The sequence below is a fragment of the Molossus molossus genome, unplaced genomic scaffold (assembly GCF_014108415.1).
Source record: "Molossus molossus isolate mMolMol1 unplaced genomic scaffold, mMolMol1.p scaffold_m16_p_1, whole genome shotgun sequence".
Classification (NCBI taxonomy): Eukaryota; Metazoa; Chordata; class Mammalia; order Chiroptera; family Molossidae; genus Molossus; species Molossus molossus.
The window spans coordinates 3072905-3093360 of NW_023425344.1; the positions used below are offsets into that span (position 1 = coordinate 3072905).

At 62.7% G+C, this 20456-nt stretch overlaps 1 protein-coding gene across 1 annotated transcript in view; it reads right to left on the reverse strand.

Moving 5' to 3' along the window:
- SORCS2 (sortilin related VPS10 domain containing receptor 2) overlaps window positions 1–20456 on the reverse strand; it is a 343880-nt gene that overhangs the window by 15131 nt on the left and 308293 nt on the right. The window contains exons 11-19 of the mRNA XM_036246746.1: window positions 17700–17802; window positions 15902–15978; window positions 12045–12136; window positions 11080–11187; window positions 10387–10507; window positions 9203–9336; window positions 8159–8275; window positions 5504–5678; window positions 666–852 (exon numbers count right to left, since the gene is read on the reverse strand). Of these exons, the coding sequence (XP_036102639.1) occupies window positions 666–852; window positions 5504–5678; window positions 8159–8275; window positions 9203–9336; window positions 10387–10507; window positions 11080–11187; window positions 12045–12136; window positions 15902–15978; window positions 17700–17802 (1114 nt within the window). The remainder of the gene's footprint in view (window positions 1–665; window positions 853–5503; window positions 5679–8158; window positions 8276–9202; window positions 9337–10386; window positions 10508–11079; window positions 11188–12044; window positions 12137–15901; window positions 15979–17699; window positions 17803–20456) is intronic.

A 20456-nucleotide genomic window follows, 5' to 3' on the forward strand; every position in this document is an offset into this window, starting at 1 on the left:
TCACCACACCATCATGATCATCATCACTACCACCCCATCACCATCATCACCACCACCACCATCAGCAACACCATGACCACAACCACACCATCACCATCATTACTACCATCACCATCACCACCATGATCATCATCACTACTACCCCATCACCACCATGACCACCACCACAAGCACCACCACCAGCACCACCACCATCACTACCACCACCACCACCATCACTACCACCACCACCACCATCACTACCACCACCACCACCAGCACTACCACCACCACCACCAGCACCAGCACCATTACTATTACCACCACCAGCACCACCACCACCACCAGCACCACCACCACCACCACCATCGTCACTACCACCACCACTAACACCATCACCACACCATCATGATCATCACTACCACCCCATCACCACCATGAAAACCATCACCACCACCACCATGATCATCACTACTACCACCACCACCACCAACAACAACCCTATTACTGTGCAGACAGACCACCAGGGTGTGGCCTTGAGCACAGCCTGCCTGTCTCCCTGCCCTTGGGCTCCAGTCCTGAGGACGGGGTGGGAGGACCTGTCACAGCCCTGAGGAGCTCCCCGCACTCCCCAGGACCTGTTCCCTGCCGCAGGGACCCCCTGGCCTCAAAGGGTGCAGACTCACAGTTGACCTGCACGAAGAGCACCGCCTCGTCGTGCCCGACCACGTTCTCCGCTCTGACGGACACGCGGTAGATCCCGGGGTTCTCGTAGCAGTGCCGGATGACCTTCCCTGTCAACGTGAGGTTCATGTACATGGCCTTGAAGCCGTCCCCGAGGTCCACCTGGTACTTGGTGGTCAGGACATCGCCCTGCAGGAAACAGCATGAAGGCACTTGGGGCGCCCGCTAAGCCCGTTCACTCGCTCGCCCCCGGCGCGCCGCACTGAGGCAGGCACACGGCCCAGGGTTCCGGACCGGACGGCTGCAGCAGGGGCCAGGCTGACAGCTTGGAGGGAACCCCAGCTGCAGAGGGGGCGGGTGGAGGGGCCCAGGGGGAGGTCTGCGAGGCAGTGCAGGGGGCGGGGAGACCCCTGGGCCTGAGCCAGGAGCCTTGTGCACGCTGGGTCTTCAGTGACAGGCCTGGGAAGATGCCCGCGGGGTGAAGACTCTAGTCTCCCAGGAAACAGGACCCGCATTTCTCCTCTGGGGCCCGGTGCTTCCCGAGGGTCCTCCGTCTCACTGTGTGCGGTGTCAGGAGTGATCTCAGGCGCCCGGGTCTGGCAAGAGGGCGCGCCCACTGAAGGTTGCCTCCTCCCAGCATTTAACCACCCACACGCCGCTCTGTACCCTCGCCACGCGCGATCCCCCCAGTCGCCGCCCTGTGTCTGAGTCGTGGCCAAGTGAGTGAAGGAAGCAACAGCTTTAGAGCAAGAAGGCCTCACCCCCTCACTGTTGTCACCCCTTCCCGCCGCCCCATCCAGCAGCAGCACCCAAGAAGCCATGACGGGACAGGGCGGCACTGACCATTCAGCACCCCCTCTACGCCTGCTCCCATACTTCACCAAGCTCACGTCAGCTTCCGCTGCACACGGTGCGAGGGCCTGGCCCAGCCGGTCCTCCCCAAACGGCCACCTGGAACCTCAGCAGGTGACCGTACTTGGAAATGGGGTCTTTGCAGATGTTAGGTAGGATGGGGCCACGCTGGACAAGGACGGGCCCTGACCCCATGACGGGTGTCTTTATGGAGGAGAAGAGATTTGGACCCAGACAAGGAGGCCAGGTGAACACGAGGAGAGACTGGGCCGATGTGGCCACAGACTGGGGGACCCCTGAGCCACCAGGAGCTGCACGAGGCAGGAAGGACCCCTTCCGGCACCTGCAGAGGGCACAGCCCTCTGACACCTGCATTTCGGATCTCCAGCCTGCAGGACCATGAGAGAAGTGAGGTGCGTTGTTTGGGGCCCCGCCGTCTGCGGCCATCGTCACGACAGCCTCTAGAGCCTTGTACACACACGTTCTATTACCCCCACTTGACAGGAGACAAGACTGAGGCCCGAGAGCCTGGAGCTGGGCAGGCGGGCTCAGTCCCGTGCCCTCTGTTTCCAGGCGGCCTCACGGGCAGACAGTGGTGGGCGGTGGGGCCGAGGGGCTCAAGTCCACCTTGCTCCCCGGAGGGAGGGTTTCTGCGCTGCGCCCTGAGAAGCAGAAGGCACTTGGGACTGCAGCCAGGGCCTGTGGCTGTGACTCGGGCGGGCGCCACGCCCAGCTCTGGGAACCCCGTGCCCCTGCCCCGTGGCTGACCGGAGCTCACTGTCTCCTGGGCAGAGAGCAGCGCCCTCCCAGCACGGAGCAGGCAGGAAACCAAGGGGCAGAGAGAGCTGAACGCGGCCAGGCGGCGTGACGCCCACCACCCACTCCCGTGCACGGCTCACGGACATGTTCCAGCGCGTTTCTTACTGAGCACCTACGGAGGTGAGACGTCCCTTCCGAGACACCCGTCAGCTCACAGGCACTGTGGGGGGCAGTGCGGGACCCATGTCCCCTGAACCCCGTTCCCCCCGGCTAACACCTCACACCACAATGACATCACGAGGCAGCAGGCACTGATGGTCGGACACGGAGACGTGGGGCCACTGCAGGGCCCCCCCTTTCATAGCCCCACCCCTCCCCATCACACCGACTCCCTGGAAACCACGACTCTGCCCCCCGTTTCTCTGGTCTGGTCATTTTGACGATGCCCTATCCCCGGCATGAGGCGGGGTGTGCGTGGACCGGGCTATTCTTCGTCAGTGTCATTCTGTGGAGAGGCCCGGGTGGTGGTGTGAACCCCCTGCCCCTCTCGGGGCAGAGCAGTATGCCGCTGCGGGTGGACCACAGGTGTCTATCCAGTCGCCCCCGGAGGACACTGGGTGTCGCCATTTCTGGTCGTTATGAATAAAGCTGCCGTGAACACTGGTGCCCAGGTTTTTGTGTGAACACAGGTCTCCGTCTCCCTGGGTCGGACGCTCAGGGGTGCCACTGCCGAGTCCTCTGGGAGCTGCGGGCCCAGCTGTTTTTAAGAAACCGCCAAACTGTTTCCCCGAGTGGCTGTATCATGTCGCATGGCCGCCAGCCACGCGAGGGGTGCAGTTTCTCCGCCAGCACGTGGGCCGTCCTGGTGGGTGGGCAGTGACGGTCCCTGTGGCTTCCCTGGCATCTCCCCGAGGGAATGGTGTCCACCACCTGCTTCTCCGCCACCTGCACGTCCTCATGGCTGAAACGTCCCCTCGTGTCTTTTGCTCTAACTGGATTGTGTGTTTCTTACCATCGGGCTCTCACAGGTCTTAAAGGTTTTTGTTAAACTGATCTTTAGAGAGGGAAGGGAAGACACAGAACCATCGACGAGAGAAGCACCAATCAGCCGCCCCCTGCACGCCCCACAGGGGACTGAGCCCACAACCCGGGCACGTGCCCTGACCGGAATCGAACCGGCGACCCTGTGGTGCACCCGAGCCACCCCGCCAGGGCCGACAGTCCTTCCACGCTCTGGGTACCGTCCATGCTGCACAAGTGACTGTCCTACTCTCTCTGTAGCTCGTCTTCTCATGTTCCCAACAGGGCTGTCAGAGGGCAAAGCATCTTGTCTGACCAGGTCCCACTCCTCAGATTTCCTTTACGGATGGTGCTCAGGGCCAACTCCACGGGCAGGTCCCAGACATTCCCCCTCTCTTTCCTGGAGGATTTCTAGTTTCCCCTCTTGCATTTACATCCGCATCCCTTGAGCTGACTCTGCCTCGGGTGTGAGTTCCGCTGAGCTTCGTCTTCCTCGGATGTTCACTCGCTGACACCCCCCGATGGAGAGGTCAAAGCAGCCATGCGTGTCGGTGGGGGTCCCCTGCTGGCTTCTGTCGGGCCTTACTTTGAATTCTTAGATATTCACAGAACGTGGGTCCCCCTAATCCAGTGCTATTCCCACACCCCGCTTGGCGGGTGTGTGAGTGTGAGTGTGCACAAGTGTGTGTACATGGCCCCGCCCCGCATTCCCACACTCCTCCCCTGGCTTCAGTGAGGCAGCCGGCGGCCTCTCCTGGGCAGCCGTGTGCACGGTGAGACCTCTCTCTTCTCCGAGGCTGCCCGGTGCTCCCCTCGCCCCTGGCTGACCCCAGCCCCCTGCAACAGAGGGCCCTCTGGGCAGGGGCCTGACAGGCTTGTCCCGTCTGGTCTCCCGGTCAGAGAATCCAGTTCACACACAACTGGGTGGAGGAGATTCCAGGCTCTAGGGGGCAGCAGACGGTCATTTTTGTCTGGAAGTCCCTCCTGGAACTTGGACAGCGACTGGGTCCACTCGCCCAGGGTCCGGGCGCCCTGAGCTGGGCAGAGGGCTTCATCCCCTCGCCACCCCAGGATGCTGCTGTGAGCAGAGGTGCCCCTCCTCCACCCCAGGTCCACCCAAGGCTCAGAGCAGGAGTTTCAGGGCCAGGACCAGGTACCGTCCACCCGGAATCCCCAGGCCACCGCTGTCGTTTGTCACTCTGTGCTTTTGGCCGTGTCGGCCCTTGTCTGAACCTGGGTTCCCAGCTACCACGTGGTGGACAGGAGCATGGGAGGGGGGCAGTGTGCCTAACGTGCCCCCACCCCCGCACCCCACGTGCAGCTCTACGGCTGCCTTGGCCTCAGTTTCCCTGTCTGCACTAGCGCAGACTCCCTGCTCGCCCACATCGAAGACCCTTGTCAGCATCTCCCGGCCCCCCTCTGGCACCACAGTGAAGGACGTGGGAGCAGAGTTCCAAACGCCCAGCCACGCCGCCAAAACCCAGGGAGCCCACCGGGCCCGCGCCAGCCGGAGGGCGTCCCAGCTTCGCCTTGGGATTTACTGTGATTCAAATCGCCAGAGGGCTCCTGCGTGTTCCGATTGCTGGTTCTGAACGTCCTGCGAGCACTTTCCCTGCTACAGTCAGAAAAGCGGGCAGACGAGGAGGGAGGACACAAATTAACAGCTGTTACCTTGGGGAACAGGAGTCCCGGTGATACTTCCCTCCTCCATATTTTTATGTGTTTTTAAAATGTCCTATAATGGGTCTACATTATTTTTAAAATCAGAAGAAAATGTAACACTATACTAAAGAAAGAAAAATGAAGGTTAGGAGCCTGGGAGGAAGTGTGTATACATTTGTGTGTGTATTTGTGTGTGTGTATCTACAGATCTATATCCATCTACCATCTAGTTACAGGACTGACGTTGGTAGTGGGATTTGTAAAGTAATAGTTTGCTTTTCAACTTTCTGCTTTTCCTTCAGATTCCAAACTAACCAAACCAATATGCCTGGAAGTTTAAACCCTCTTGCCGCCCGCAGGACTGAGGGGTCTCACACCAGGCGCGGTCCACGCCCCGCGCACGTCGGAGGCCGCATCTCCCTCCACCCACAGCCCGCCCCGCTCCGGTTTCGTGGCCGCTGGTCTGGACCGGGAAGGGGCTGCCGGCCCCTGGAGGCGGCGGGAAGACCCGCACACCGGTTGGCCCGCAGGGCCCGCACGCGCTCACCTGCTCCTGCCGCACCTCCAGCAGGATGTCCTGCCCGGGCCGCACGGCCACGGCGGCCTCGCCCAGCAGGTCGATGTGCAGGCCCCGCGGCGGGCTCAGCGGGCACTGCAGCGGCGCCGGGCTCCGCGCCAGGTCCACGCCGCCCTCGCACACATTGGACACCGCCTTCCGGTACCTGCGGTCAGAGCGCGGTCAGGCTCCGCGGATGGACAGGCGGGTGGGGTGGGGTGGGCCCTGCAGTTGGGCGGGGACACGCTTGCGCCCAGGGGTGGCTCTTGGCTCCGGCCTCCGTTCACCAGCTCCGGGCCTCCTCCGACTCCCGCTGGCTGTGACCCTTGCTCCATGGCAGGGGTGAGGAAACCGAGGCCAGAGGGGGTGAATGACCAGAAACGGCAGGGTCCGTCACCGAGGGACGTTTTTTTGGTCTGATCATATCACTTATAATAATAACCATAACAACAGCTGTCGTTATTGTTGCCGAGGGGATGACCGAAGCAGCCGGTCTGCATTTCGGGGCCTCGCTGAGAAGCATGGTCCCTGGGAGGACAGAGTACCGGGAGGGGCTGGGGTTCGACCCTGGCCTTGCCGCTGACGTGTGGCCGTGGTTCCGGTTCTCGTCCCCTGCACAGGACAGCACCTGACTGGTCTGCTCGCTCATGCAACGTGGACTCACTGAGTGTCTGCACATGCCAGGTGCCGGGGTACGGGGGTCACACAGCCCTGCCCTTGCAGGGGGAGGCCTTATCAAACCATGCCCGCATCCAGGTAAGACCATGACTGACGAGCTCTGGGCAGCGGGTCCCTGAAAGGGGCTTTCAGCTGAGCTCACGAGGGTGAGCAGGAGAGGAGGGGGCACGAGGGGCAGCGGGACCAGCACGTGCAAAGGTCCTGTGATGGGTGCGGAACAGGGAGGAGATGGGCTGGAGAGGGGCTGGTGGGCAGACACCAATGGGCTCAGGTAAACACGCTTTTTAGGAGACCACAGGGAACTTCTGCACAGGTGGTGTCATCTGGCTTGCCAATTAGGAAGCTCCCTCAGCTACCCCGGATCTGGGTCTGGAAGACGGGCATCACGGCCAAAGTGTCCGGGCCTGCCCGCTTCCCCACGCCCGTGCCCCTCTGGCCCCCACAGCTCAGCGCTGAATGAACATTCAGAAGTCATCCTGCAAGGGACACCCTGATTACTTTGGAATAAAATACACTAAGAGCTACCCCTCCACCCACACAGCACCACGGTGCCGGGACACATAGATGGTGCCCAGAACGAAACAAGACCCTCTGCCCTTGACAGGGTCCCTACTTGCCAAGGCCTGGCAGGTGCACTGGAGCAGCTGCCGTGCCTGCCGGCTGGAGGGAGGGGCAGAGGGAGGGAGGGATGATAGATTGAAAAATGGAAGGATGGATGGAGAATGGGTTGGAGACTGAATGGACAGATGGATAATGGGTGACGGGGTAGACAGATGGGGGAATGAGTGCATGGATGGTGGGTGGGTGGATGGATACAGGGACGAAGATGATGGATGGATGGCAGGACTTATGCGCGGAGGTCCAACCAACACCGAGAATTCTGGTCCCATTTCCTGCTTCCCTGGGCTCTGCCCTGCCCGTCCCAGGGGTGATAACAGGGGCTTTCGAACAAGCCCACAGGTTTTACTCTCCCTCTCGAAGCTTCCTCTGACGGAAGTGGGACTTTTAAAGATGATATGATGTTTCCTGAGCACCTGATGCTCAGTGAATCACTGCTTGGGGTCGCTGCCAGGAATCATGGGCCCCCTTCTGGGGGACAAGTCCTCATGAGCTGGAGGCAGGACTTTTAGGGGGAGCATGTTTGGGGCCTCTGGAAGCTGCAAGCTCCCTGCTTTTAGGTCCCTGACTTCTTCATCTGAGATTAACCCTTTACAGACAGCACAGCCAGCCTCTGGGGAGGTGCAGTCACGCCCAGCCCGTGCTGTCACCCCACCCTGAAGGCACAGCTCACAGCAGGGAGACCGACAGCTAAGTGAGGACAACGCCCGATGTGTGCCATGAGCGGTAAGCTCGGGCCCGGGCAGCGGTCAGCGAAGGCTTCCTGGAGGAAGTGCCATTCAAGCTGCGACCTAGAGGGGTAGGAGCCCCTCTGGCCCGGCTCAGGGCTGCCTCACTTGTGCTGGTGAATGGGGAAGGGGCCGGCACTGCAGGGGCTCAGAGGACCAGGCAGGGGTAACTTCCCTTGGGCCCAGCCCTGCAGCCGGTGTGAGCTCCCAGGCACCTGGGCCTTCTCTGCCTGTTGTCCTTTGTCAGTCAATGTGACGCAGGCTACTCCCTCTGCCGCCCGTGTGGGCTCACATCGAAGCACCCCGAGGGTCCGCGCCTGGGGTGACCTTCAGGAGCCCTGGCCAACAGGATGTCTCAGCTCTGACCTTTCTTTCTCTGACCCCATGCAGGAGCTGCAGGGCCAGGCAGGAGGGCAGCGGGGCCCACAGCTCTGCCCCAGGCCAGGCAGGAGGGCGGCGGGGCCCACGGCTCTGCCCCGGGCCAGGCAGGAGGGTGGGGGGGGGGCGACTCTGCCCCGGGCCAGGCAGGAAGGTGGGGGGCCCACGGCTCTGCCCCGGGCCAGGCAGGAGGGTGGGGGGGGCGACTCTGCCCCGGGCCAGGCAGGAGGCCGTGTGCACTCACCCGAGACTGCTGGTGTAGGTCTGGCCCAGGACGCAGTTGTCTGGCGGGGACAAGGGGTTAAACCAGAAGTTGGCAAAGCACTTGTCCTCGGAGGGGGAGCGCTCAAATCCATAGTCACTGGGGGAAGAGAGAACTTCCATCAGGCAGGTGTGGGGATAGGAGTCCCAGAGGCGGATCCACGTGGCCCCTGCACCGGGGGTGAGGGGTGGGGACAGGCTCGAATGGCTCCATATGTTCCAAGTGAGATGGGGTGCGAGGGGATTCTGGGAGCTCACAGGAGGGCACCGAGCCCAGCCCGGGTGTCCTGGAGGGCTGCCTGGAGGTGGTGAGCTGCTCAAAGGAAGAGCAGGAGACAGCCAGGGAAAGAGAGCAGAGGGCACAGCCGGGGGACCAGCCCCCCAATGCTGGTGCAGGGGAAACAGGTGGGGGAGGTGGGACAGGATGGCGACGTGAGGATGGGGAGGCAGCAGGCGAGCCACAGGCCTCGGGAGCTGGGCTCCGAGATGAGCGTTCTCCTGGGGGCAGAGGGGCAGAGTCCCGGGACGGAGGAGGGACTGGGTGGGCATGGCTGGTCCTGATTCCTCCTCCCGCCTGCGAGCAGCCCCCCCCCTCCCGGTCTTACAGGCAGGCCCCGGAGCTCTTTTTGTTTTTTTATCCTCACCCAAGGACATTTTTGCATTTATCTCCAGATAGAGCGGGAGGGAGAGAGAGAGAAACATCGATGTGAAAGGGACACATCGACTGGCTGCCACCCACACGACCCAACCAGGGCTGGGGACAAACTGCAACCGAGGTACGTGCCCTTAGCGGGAACCGAACCCCGGTCTCTCTGGTCTGCGGGCCGACGCTCTAACCGCTGAGCAACGCCGGCCAGGGCAGCCCAGAAGATCTTTATCGCCTTCCTCAAGGGTGGGCTGGACCAAGTGACCCACCCTTGGCAGAAGTGACAGGTGACCCGGATGAGGTCCCAGAAGGCACGGTGGCCCTTGCCCTCCGTCTGGCCTGTGCCGGGCGCTAAGGCCCCCGAGCGGGACAGACCCTCACCAGAGGAAGTCGGAGTCCTGGCACGGGCACACCTGAGACGTGAGAGCCGACGTGAAGTTCCTGCCGTTGACGCACCAGGACGCCGCCTTCCTCTTCCGGAAGCTCCTGCGCCGGCCCATGAGGCAGCCGTCACCCTGCAGTGGCAGCGTGGGGAGCGGTTTGATCCCTTTCACAGATGGGGAGTCTGAGGCCCAGGAGGGGAGGGGCATGCCTGAGGGCAAGGTGGGGCAGCCACCCTCCCCTCCCGCCCGCAAGCATTCATGGAACAACAGGACAGAGGTTACACTTGGAGCCCAGGGCAGGTGGTCAGGGAAGGCTTCCTGGAGGAAGTACCATCCAAGCTCCATCTGGGCTCGAGGGGACATCGGGCTGCCGGCAATGGCGCCCCTATAAGATTCCCAGGCCCCAGGGGTGCCAGGCCCCATGCAGGAGCTGGGACAAGTGAGCCATGGCCTGGAGGGCCCACGTGGACGCACAGTAGGTCCTCGGCCAGTGAGCCATGGCCTGGAGGGCCCACGTGGACGCACAGTAGGTGCTCGGCCAGTGAGCCATGGCCTGGAGGGCCCACGTGGACGCACAGTAGGTCCTCGGCCAGTGAGCCATGGCCTGGAGGGCCCACGTGGACGCACAGTAGGTCCTCGGCCAGTGAGCCATGGCCTGGAGGGCCCACGTGGACGCACAGTAGGTCCTCGGCCAGTGAGCCCACAGCAGGCGCAGGGCCCCCAGCCTGCAGCCCCGGCCTCCCTACCAACCTCCACAACACAGCCTAACCTGCACCGCAGGGGGAGGCCCTCTCTGGTCCCCGTGACCCCCCCGAGTGTGACTGTTACACCTATTACTGTGAAAACAGGTGCGTGTTGAGATGATGGGGCGGGGCTGCCCCAGGCCGCCCGGGGGCGGTAGGTTGTACATGATACATGTACCATGTTACCTTCCTACCGTCTGAACCACCCTGAATCCCAGGCACATCCGACTGCACGAACGGGTTGGGGCCTGGGGACCTGTGCCCCCGATAACGACTGAGCCCAGAGAAGCCCAGGCGCTGAGAAGGGGCAGAAAACCCCAGGAGGCCGGGCGTGTAAGGGCGGTCAGGGTTCTGGGGAGACTGTGGAGGAGGAGAGGCCCCGGCCTCACGGGGACTCTGGAGGGCCGGCGGGGAGCCCTGCCGCCCCGTCCTGGCCCACCTGCAGGTTGACGAGGTCCCAGGAGCTGTAGTCCTCCTCGCTGCAGGTCCTGGGGAAGGAGGGCCGGAAGTCCACCTTCACCAGCTCCCAGTCCGAGCGGTAGCTGATGTGGCCGAAGATGCTGGGAGAGGGGACGGAAACCCCGTCATCTGGGCCGTCCCCACGTCCCTCAGGGCCTCAGCTGCCACCCTCACCGTGGGCCCAGCGACCCCTCTCCCACCCTGGCGGGGCCACCCTGGGACTAAACTGCCGCAGCCCAGATGCCAGCCGGGCCCGGACCAGGGTCGAGCTGGGCTCCCGGGCGGACGCAGCCTGCTCTGCCCTGCTCTGGCCTGGCTGCAGCGACTTCACAGCCGACGCAAACAACAGCGATGGCAACAGTAACAATAAACCGGCAGCTCAGGGGGGTGGGGCGGGGCAGGGACCCAGAGGCAGCGTGGACTCCCGGCTGTATGTCTCAACATACAGTGATCTGAGGAGGTAACGGAGGTCCCTGGACAGGGCCAGACAAGAGGCCACCTTCCGTGGCCGGGGACAGGAAGCCAGTCTAGCAAGGAGCCTGGAGCGGGCAGGTGTGGGGGTGAGGTGAGGGCGAGGAAGGGCTGGGGCCGGTGTTGAGCCCGCCTCAGAGCAGCAGAGGCTCGGGGTGGCCCTCCACACACCCTCCAGGGGTGCCCCCCGCGGGGCACTCACGTGATGACTAGCGTCTCCTCTCCTGGCTCACTCAGCAGCCCGTCCACAAACACGCTCGTGTCTGTGAAGTTGTAGGTGCTCCACGTGAGGCCCTCGTCCGTGCTGAACCTGCCGGGGAGGGGCGTCACCCTCTGCAGGACCGGCGGGAGCCCTCCCGGTGTCCAGGACTGGCTGCCCCGCTGCAGCCCACCGTGCCTGTGCCCAGGGCCAGGGCCGTCCAGCCGAGGTGGCTGGGAGAACAGTGTGGAGGGAGCCGTGTTTGTCCCCAGGGCCAGCCCAGCACCTAGGCCCCAACTGGACCCCTGACTTTGCTCTCTCTTGGGAGGCCACAGCGGCTACCTGCCAGCACCAAGCGGTACCCACATCTGCTCAGCAACACAATAGTCAAGAGTACCCCTGGACTGCAGACCCACCCAATGCCTGCACCCGGCCCAGGGATTGCCAGGCCGACTGCAGCTTCCTGCCTCCCAATGCAGCGTATCACAGTGCTGCTAGCTCTGAGTGCAGAAAGCTCTTTTTCAGACTAAAGTGATACTGGCTTCCTGGCGGCTCCCCAACTCTGCCTTTGGACCCAGAGTGCACACCTGCCTTGCTTCACAACAGCCCTCTGGATGTCAAGGTGACAGCAAGCCCTCTCCCCTGGGCACATGCTGTTGGCTTCCTTGTCTAATCTCACCTCTTCTATTTAAATAGTTCCTATCGATGCTTAAAAGTCACCTCCTCTGGGAAGCCCTCCTTGCTTTCCCAGACTGTGGCGGGGGCCTTTCTAGGCCTCACAGACCCAGGCCTCCCTCGGGCTTCCTCCGGCCGTGCTGCACTGCCATCCCTGTCCCTGTGTCCCCACGCCCAGCCCGGAGCAGCTGCTGGGGCGCGGCGTGCTAAGATGGCTGCCACCCCACACGGCAGAGTTTAGTGCCCTTGTCCCGGGCCCCACGGGAAGGCCCGCCCACCCCGCAGCCCGTTACTTGAGGATCTTCAGGGGGATGGAGCTGTCCTTGATGGCCACAATCACACCGCCGTGGTCCAGGTAGAGGATGTGGTGCTCCTCCTCGAACACCTGCGAAGGGGGTGGACGACACCCTGAGAAGTGTCGGAGGTTGTTCAGGGTCGGGGTCGCTTGTGGGGAGCAGATCTGAGGGCTCCCATGTCCCCAGGCTGCCCCCACGCTCTGCCGCACCCCCTCAGCACACATGGATGGGCAGATGACAAGTGCTGGTTTCTAGAGCGGCGAGGGGCGTGGGAAGGGGCAGCGCAAGCAAACACGGTGGGCGGTAAGGCTCAGCCCAAGTGCTGCCTCCTCCGGGAAGCCCCCCTGGTGCCAGAGCACTACTTGGGTTCTCCCCAGATACGCCCCACGGTGCTCACTGCTGCTGACTCCACGGATGTGGCCGCAGGGGGTCAGAGGACTGGGCCGGCCTGGTGTCCTGTCCTAACCATTACTCGGGATAATGCTGCCTGAGGCTACATTCATAGAGGCAGAGACTCCTGGATGAGGGAGGTGACAACCCGCAATTTGTCAGGTACTGTGAGGAAGCAATTTTCACACTTCTCCTCCCACTCCGTCCACCCATTCGACAGACCGGGTGCTCCAGGCCCTCTCTGGGTGCGGGATCCAGAGGTGGAGAGGAAAGTCTGGCCCCAGGAATCCGGAGCCCAGGGGGAGACCCCCAGGGAGGAACCTCCACTCAGAGACTCGTCCACTCAGATGCCAGCGATGAGGGCCCCATCCACTCGGGCTCTGAGCCAGCTCGGGTCCTGGCACAGCCCGGGGTCCCGGCCAGTGTTTGGGGTGAGTGATGTTAAATTCCAATTCAACACGACCTGAGTCACTGGGCGCCCCAGGGAGGGGTCACGGCACAGGTAGCATGTGGGTTTATCTCAGGAGGGGCAGCGTGGGGGACAGTGTGTGCAGGAGCCTGGAGGTTACAGAGCAGTGTCCAGGGGCAGGAAATGCTGGAGAGGGCGGCTGGGGCGCCAGTGGCAGGTTGGGGCTTCCCCCTGGAGATGTCAGCGACACCCCAGGTTCAAGGGGACGGGCACACACAGATTCCCCTTTTAGAGCTCCCTCCGGTGCGGGGGGGGGGGGGGGGATGGGATTCTGAAGCAGACTGGCTTCCCCTCCAGGAAAGAGTGAGCTCCTCGTCTCGGGGAATATTCAAGGAGAAACTAGGCTCCAGGACCCTGGGCTGCCAGGCGGGTGGCGGAAACCGCGCTCGGTCCTGCGATGCTGAATGAGGGGCACAGGGCAGCAGACTCGGAGCTGCTTGTGCCGCCCCCGGGGTTTGCCGAGGGCCGTCTGCTCCGCTCCACCTGGTCTCCCGCCGGAGCCGGCCGCTGGGCAGCAGGGGTGGCGCCCGAAGGAAAGCCAGGGCGTGTTCTCAGAGCCTGGTTGCTCCCCGGAGGGATTCACTCCTGGGACCCTGCTGGCCGCTGGGCGTGGTGCTGAGTGCGCACAACCACCTGAGCTCAGACCACGTCCAGCCACCCTCCTCCCTCACGGAAGGCAGGCGTGCTCACTGCGTCCGTCCGCCAGGACGACCAGCACCTCCAGCCACCCCCGGGCACCCCACAGACAACCCGCTCATTAGCTCAGGACTCTGGAAAAGGGGCTCGGGGTTTCCCCCAGCCCAGCAGGGTGCAGGGGCAAGCTGACTCCTTGTCCGGCCTCCCCACACCTGGCTCTGCAGGCCCCCGGAATGCTGCCCGGCCATTGTTTCCCTTCGCCCCAGGGAACTCGCCTTCTGACGACGTCTGTCCATCCACAGCGCATACGTGGGAACTTGCGACCCTGTCCTGAGCTCTCTCAGACTGTCTCTGCTGGACTCAGCTGCCTGAGCTCGCCTGGTCATCCTGCCTCTGTCCTGCCTCTGTCCTGCCTTGTCCCCGGCCTCCGCACCCCAAGTAAACTCCCAAATGCAGCTCCAGGGGCTCCGTCCCCACATGCACAAGACTCACATGGGTGCCCCCCCTCCTCCTCGGGGAACAGGAGCCCCCCCACCCCCTATCATTTGGGAAGGGAGCAAGCACCCCGAGGGAAGGCCCACACTTCGGCACCTGGACAGTCTCCCCTTAAATTCTGACACCCCCAGTTTGAAGTCTAAGCCAGCAGCCCGCCGGGAGTGGCCGCCGTGAACGCCACAGGGTTTCTGGGAACGCAGACGGGCTGCGTCCCCGCGGCCTTCACTCCAGCGGGCTCTCCAGTAGCCGGACAGAGGGTGACCTTTGAGGAAGTTTAGACACGCTTCCCCGGTTTTGTGGAATAGAAATATTATAACACGATAAATCTCCGTTGCCCTTTTCAAAATTCCTTGTTTCGTGCATATTATTAAAAGGCGCCGGGACCATCCGTCCAGGCCGCAGGCGACGCGCACACAGGGCTGAACGGCCTGTCCAGATGGCCGCCGGGGGGCTGCGGACCTGAGCGTCCACAGTGCCGGGAAGGAGAGGCACACCGAGGTCTAGTGCGGCCTCCTAAGTGTTTCAAGCAGAAACTGTTGCTCCAAGAAGGTGGCAGACCAGACAAGGCCTCTCCTGTCGCTGGAAATGGGCCTCACGCAGACGGAGCCTGGCCCTCCCCCGGCGGAGCTCCGGGCTGGGCTCTGAGCCCTGCAGCCCACCCCCGCCTCCCGGTCTCCACTGAACCTGAGCTCGGGCTGCACAGGGCACAGGGGGCATCTCCTGCATCGCGCTCTCCCTGCCCTGTCCCTCTCTCAGGCCACACTGCCAAATCAGATCACCACCGGGACGTCCCCAGGCTCACGGGGCCCCTAAACCTCCCCGTCCTCTCCTTCTCTCCCACGACTGCCGTCCACCCAGCAGCCTCCCTGCCAGGACCCTGGGGCTGTCCCGCTTCTCGGTGTCCAGAAAGAACTCAGCCCAGCCTCCGAGTCCCCACATGGCTTCCTGTGGGGACGGCACCCCCACCCGTCCCTGGCGTTCACTCCCTTGGCTTCGACGTCTACGTAACTTGTGTGACGTGTAGGGCTGTCAGTCCTGTGTGACCGTGTAGGGCTGTCAGTCCTGTGTGACCGTGTAGGGCAGTCAGTCCTGTGTGACCGTGTAGGGCAGTCAGTCCTGTGTGACCGTGTAGGGCAGTCAGTCCTGTGTGACCGTGTAGGGCAGTCAGTCCTGTGTGACGTGTAGGGCAGTCAGTCCTGTGTGACCGTGTAGGGCAGTCAGTCCTGTGTGACCGTGTAGGGCAGTCAGTCCTGTGTGACCGTGTAGGGCAGTCAGTCCTGTGTGACCGTGTAGGGCAGTCAGTCCTGTGTGACCGTGTAGGGCAGTCAGTCCTGTGTGACCGTGTAGGGCAGTCAGTCCTGTGTGACCGTGTAGGGCAGTCAGTCCTGTGTGACCGTGTAGGGCAGTCAGTCCTGTGTGACCGTGTAGGGCAGTCAGTCCTGTGTGACCGTGTAGGGCAGTCAGTCCTGTGTGACGTGTAGGGCAGTCAGTCCTGTGTGACCGTGTAGGGCTGTCAGTCCTGTGTGGACGTGTAGGGCAGTCAGTCCTGTGTGGACGTGTAGGGCTGTCAGTCCTGTGTGGACGTGTAGGGCTGTCAGTCCTGTGTGACCGTGTAGGGCTGTCAGTCCTGTGTGACGTGTAGGGCTGTCAGTCCTGTGTGACGTGTAGGGCTGTCAGTCCGTCATGTGGCCGTCAGCACGGCCAGTGGGTTGGGCCAGCGGTGAGGTAAGGTCTGCTACAGGGAGCTGGGCGTCCACCACTCGGGCTGGGAGGGGAGGGTCACGGAACAGACACACCTCTGGGGAGCTCAGTGGAGCCAGCATGGGGTGGGGAGTGGGCGCCGGGCCGCTCTCTGCCACCGTACCTGCCGCCAGGTGTTCCCGCAGTCGGACGTGATGTACATTTCTTCCTTGTACTCGACCAGCTGGGAGCCCAGGTTGCCTGGTCCAGAAGGAAAGGGGCAGGGTTGCTCCAGGATCCGCGAGCTCCCCTCACCGAGGTCTGAGGGGGCACCTGTGGGGGGGCTGCACCTCTCGCCGGAAACCACCCGACGGTGCGCCGTCTGCAGGGACCTGGCGCTCGTCTGTGTGTTAAAGGACCAACTTTCCCAAAGAAAGCCAGCCTCGGGCAGCTGCAGCCTGAGCCAGGGACAGGCATCGCTCGGCGCCTCAGGGGACCCCCAGGGGACGAGTGTGGTCCCAGAATAAGAAGCGTAGAGTGGTGTTCGGGAACCGGTTTGAGAGGGCACGGGCCAGGCGGGCCAGACCGCAGCCCCGACGGGCTTTACGCTGGGACAGGGCAGCTGGGTTCGCCTTTGGAGACGGCTCCCTGGGGGCCGGGTGCAGGGGAGACCAGAGGCCGGTCCAGGGGAGCCTGGTACAGTCCAGGAAGCAGCAAAGAAAGCACGTGGTAGGTCCTCGTGAAGCATCTGCTGAGTGGATTTGGGGGATGGTGAGGTGGCACCAAACCGGCGGAGCACCCAGGAGGCTCCCCTTGGTTCACTGGAGTCCCTGTGCCGGGCTGGCTGGTGGGTCACCAGCCTTGATGGCCACTCTGTGGGACCCAGACTTAATCCTGGGGGTGGTGCTAGGGTGAGGAGAACCCCCAGCCTGGTACCGAGGCTGAGCACCCAGGAAGGTGAAGGACCTGAGATGAGGGCACAGAAGCCCTTCTGGACTCTCGCCTGGAGCCCCAGAGGCCCCTGCCCTGGGCGACCTGTGCACTGCTTGCTGCTTGAAACCTTATTTATGCAGAAGTCTCAAGAGTCTCTTATCCAGAGTCAAGTTTAGGCATCACTGGAAAATTCCAAAGGTGATGGATTGTCTTCAGTTAGTAAAGGGAGTTCCAAGCAGAGTGGCAGAGGGTTTATGTGCCTGTCTTCTGTTCTGAGGTCCAGCCAAGTACCAATACATGCATCCATCCATCCATCATCTTTCCATCCATCCACCCATCTGCCCATCCATCCATCCATCCACCCACCCATCCACCCATCCATCCAATCATCCATCCATCCATCCATCTATACATCCATCCATCTATACATCCATCCATCTATACATCCATCCATCATGTTTCCATCCACCCACCCATCCGCCCATCCATCCAATCATCCATCCATCTATACATCCATCCATCTATACATCCACCCATCATGTTTCCATCCACCCACCCATCCACCCATCCATTCAATCATCCATCCATCCATCTATACATCCATCCATCATCTTTCCATCCATCCACCCATCTGCCCATCCATCCACCCATCCGCCCATCCATCCATTCAATCATCCATCCATCCATCTATACATCCATCCATCATCTTTCCATCCATCCATCCAACCATCCATCCATCCATCCAACCATCCATCCATCCATCCACCCATCCATCCACCACCCATCCACCCATCCACCCATCCATCCATCCATCCATGTATCTATACATCCATCCATCATCCATCCACCTGCCTGTTCAGCCAACACATACCCTGTGCCCACTCTGGGCCATGCACTCACCCCTCCTGGTTTCCATGACAACTGAGCTTCCTGGTGATGTCACTGCCCCTCAATATACACACCATTACCCAGGCCCATGGCAACAAGTTTTACCCTTGAGAACAGAGCTTCCCTCGTGCAGTGTGGCCCCGCATGGTGGCGTCTCCTACCTGCGCCCATGATGAGGCCGGGGGCGGTGTCCTTGGTGTGCACAGTGCCCGACACGTAGGGGTTGTCGGCCCAGAGCAGGTGCAGGTGCAGGTGGCAGGCCGGCTACACGGAGGAGAGGGAGCCACGGTCAGCGCTGGGGGTGAGGAGTGTCCCCAGGGAGGCAGGACTGAGCCCAAATCCACCCTGTGGCTCCGAGGGCGGGAGGGCAGGGCCAGGACACCTCTCAGGAGCAGATGGAGGGGGAGGGGCTGAGGCTGCCTACGAGGTGAAGGCGTCAGGTCTGGGCTGGGGGACTCTGCTCTCGGGTGGAGCCAGTGGGCTTCTCCAAGGGGGGCTCTCCCAGCGTGGTGCTGGCGGGCGGGCCTCCCAATGTGCAGCGCTGGGCACGGGACGTGACCCCGAGCCTGCCCGGCCCTCACGCCCATGCGCTCATCCATCCAGAACCTTCACTGGGGGCCTTGTACGGGACCCTGCTGGCCCAGGCATCAGGGAAGCTGGGGACACCCGTGAGCCCCGTGTCCTCTGGGAGGCAGAGAGGCTGGGTGGGTGTGCCGGAGCCTGGTGTGCTCGCCCGTCTGTGCTCATCGCCCGGCTGGAGTGACCCCGCCGATGGCAGTCAGCCGACGCCGCGGTCCCGCAGTTGCCGAGGGCAGGGGTGGGGCTGTGACTCCAACCAGGGACACCTGGCCAGGTCCACGCCCTGAGCCCCACAGGTGTCTCCCTGCACAGGACGCACCTTCAGCCCCCAAAGTGGGGGTGACAGGAGCGTCCTGCCCTGACCATGGCAGGGCCAGAGCCCCCGTCTCCTCCTTAGCTGCCTGTACCCCAGCTCCCCCAAGGTGGGGCTGGGGGTCCAGGAGAAGCAGAGGAAGGAGTGTGCTGTGTCCTCCCTGAGTGGCCCTCGGCCTCAGTGGCTCAAGGCCACAATCTTGCCTCACCCCTGTCTGTCCATGACAGACTCAAAGCCAGGGGACACTGGGTGAGGTCCCAGGACTCTTCACAGCCCCCCCAGGGCTGCCTCACGGGAGTCTGTGGGGGGCGAAGACCCTGCTTCTTCTCTCTTCCAGTCGAAGCCTGAGAGGCGGGGTCCGGGGTCTGCCTGGCTGAGCCCCCCTTGATAACCTAGGAACTCCTGCTCCTACCCAAGGGACCCCAGAGTGTCCACAAACGTCAAAGGGGTTTCTGGGGTGACAACCCTGGAGTCAGCCTTCTGGGCTCCCCAGTTCAAGGAATTCCCTTGGCCTGGAGTGTGGGCAGGGTGGGGACATGGAAAAGGCAGGGCTTTGACTCCGCTGGCCCCTCTCCATGCTGTGTGACTCGGGGGAAATTGCTTGGTGTCTCTGAGCCTCGGTGTCTTGCTCTGTGAATGGGGCCGTGACCTCTCCGTTGTGGGGTTACTGGATCAGCACAGCATGGCGGGGGAGACGGCTGGGTGCAGTGTCCCCTGGAAAAGGTTCTGCCTAATTGCTCACCAATCGGAAAAGTAATCATTTCCTTGGCCTGCTCCTTTTTGTCTGAAACCACCACAGGAGCCCTGGCCGGTTTGGCTCAGCGGTTAGAGCGTCGGCCTGCGGTCCAGAAAGACCCGGGTTCGGTTCCCGCTAGGGGCACGTACCTCGGTTGCAGTTTGTCCCCGGCCCTGGTTGGTTGTGCGGGAGGCAGCCACTCGATGTGTCCCTTTCACATTGATGTTTCTCTCTCTCTCTCCCTCCCGCTATCGGAACAAAAAATGGAAAAATGTCCTCGGGTGAGGATAAAAAATAAAAAGAAATACCACAGGACGAGGCACCCAGAGATCCAAATCTGAACTTCGGAGGGTGCCGCTAAGTTTGTGGGCGACGCTGGGCCTGGTCTTCCTCATGCGAACCAGAGGCCGGGGTGCCCGCTGCCCCCCCCAGGCGCGGGGAGAAGAGCGGCCGCGCCCCATCCCGTTGTCTTCGCTGCCTCGCGCTGGGGACTGGAGTCACCCGAGGGGTTTTTTCTTCTCATTTTGTTTCTCAGCACGTTCTTCGGGCCCCGAATGGGGTCCATTTTAGACGGATAACCGCTTCGTAAAGGGGGTGTCGATCCGGGTCTGACGGCGTCGGGCAGGGGTGGCGCAGGGCCTGACCCAGCTGGACATGAGCTTTACGGTCTGTTCTCGGGTCTTAAAAATGTGCGGAGGCGCCGCAGCCTCAGGTCCCCCCCCCACCCCCGTGCGGGAGGCTGGGGCAGGGCATCTGCGGGCCCGGGGGGGGGGGGACAGGCCACGGGGGCTGCCCTGATGGGTGGGGGGCACTGTCTCCTTTGGGGGGGCTGTGACCGCTCCTCAGGGCTCCCCGAGGGCAGCTGTGACCCACGGGACACGGCAGACGCAAGCAGAGCTGGTGTGCCCTTTGGTGCCACGGAGGGTCACGCCAGTGTCTCCCAGCCGCCCTGGGTCTGACGGCGGGAGAGGAGGGTGTGCAAACGCCCCCGGGCGAGTCCGGGCCGAGCGATGAAGGGAAGGGCAGGCCGGGCAGTGTCCCCCAAACCATGAGGGACTCTGAAGGATAGAGGGCCACGCTCCTGCCCGAGGGAGTGAGGAGCCCACACCGACCCCCCTCCCTGGCTCAGCCCGTGTCTGAGAAGATACCGCAGGCTGCCAAGGGAACCGGCTTTCACTGCAGACAGATGCGGACAGATTCAAATCATCTCCCACGTCCGCCCCGCCCGCCCCACCCTGCCCCGCCCGCCCGCCTGCAGACCTGACCCACCACTCTCTGTTCAAGGGTCCC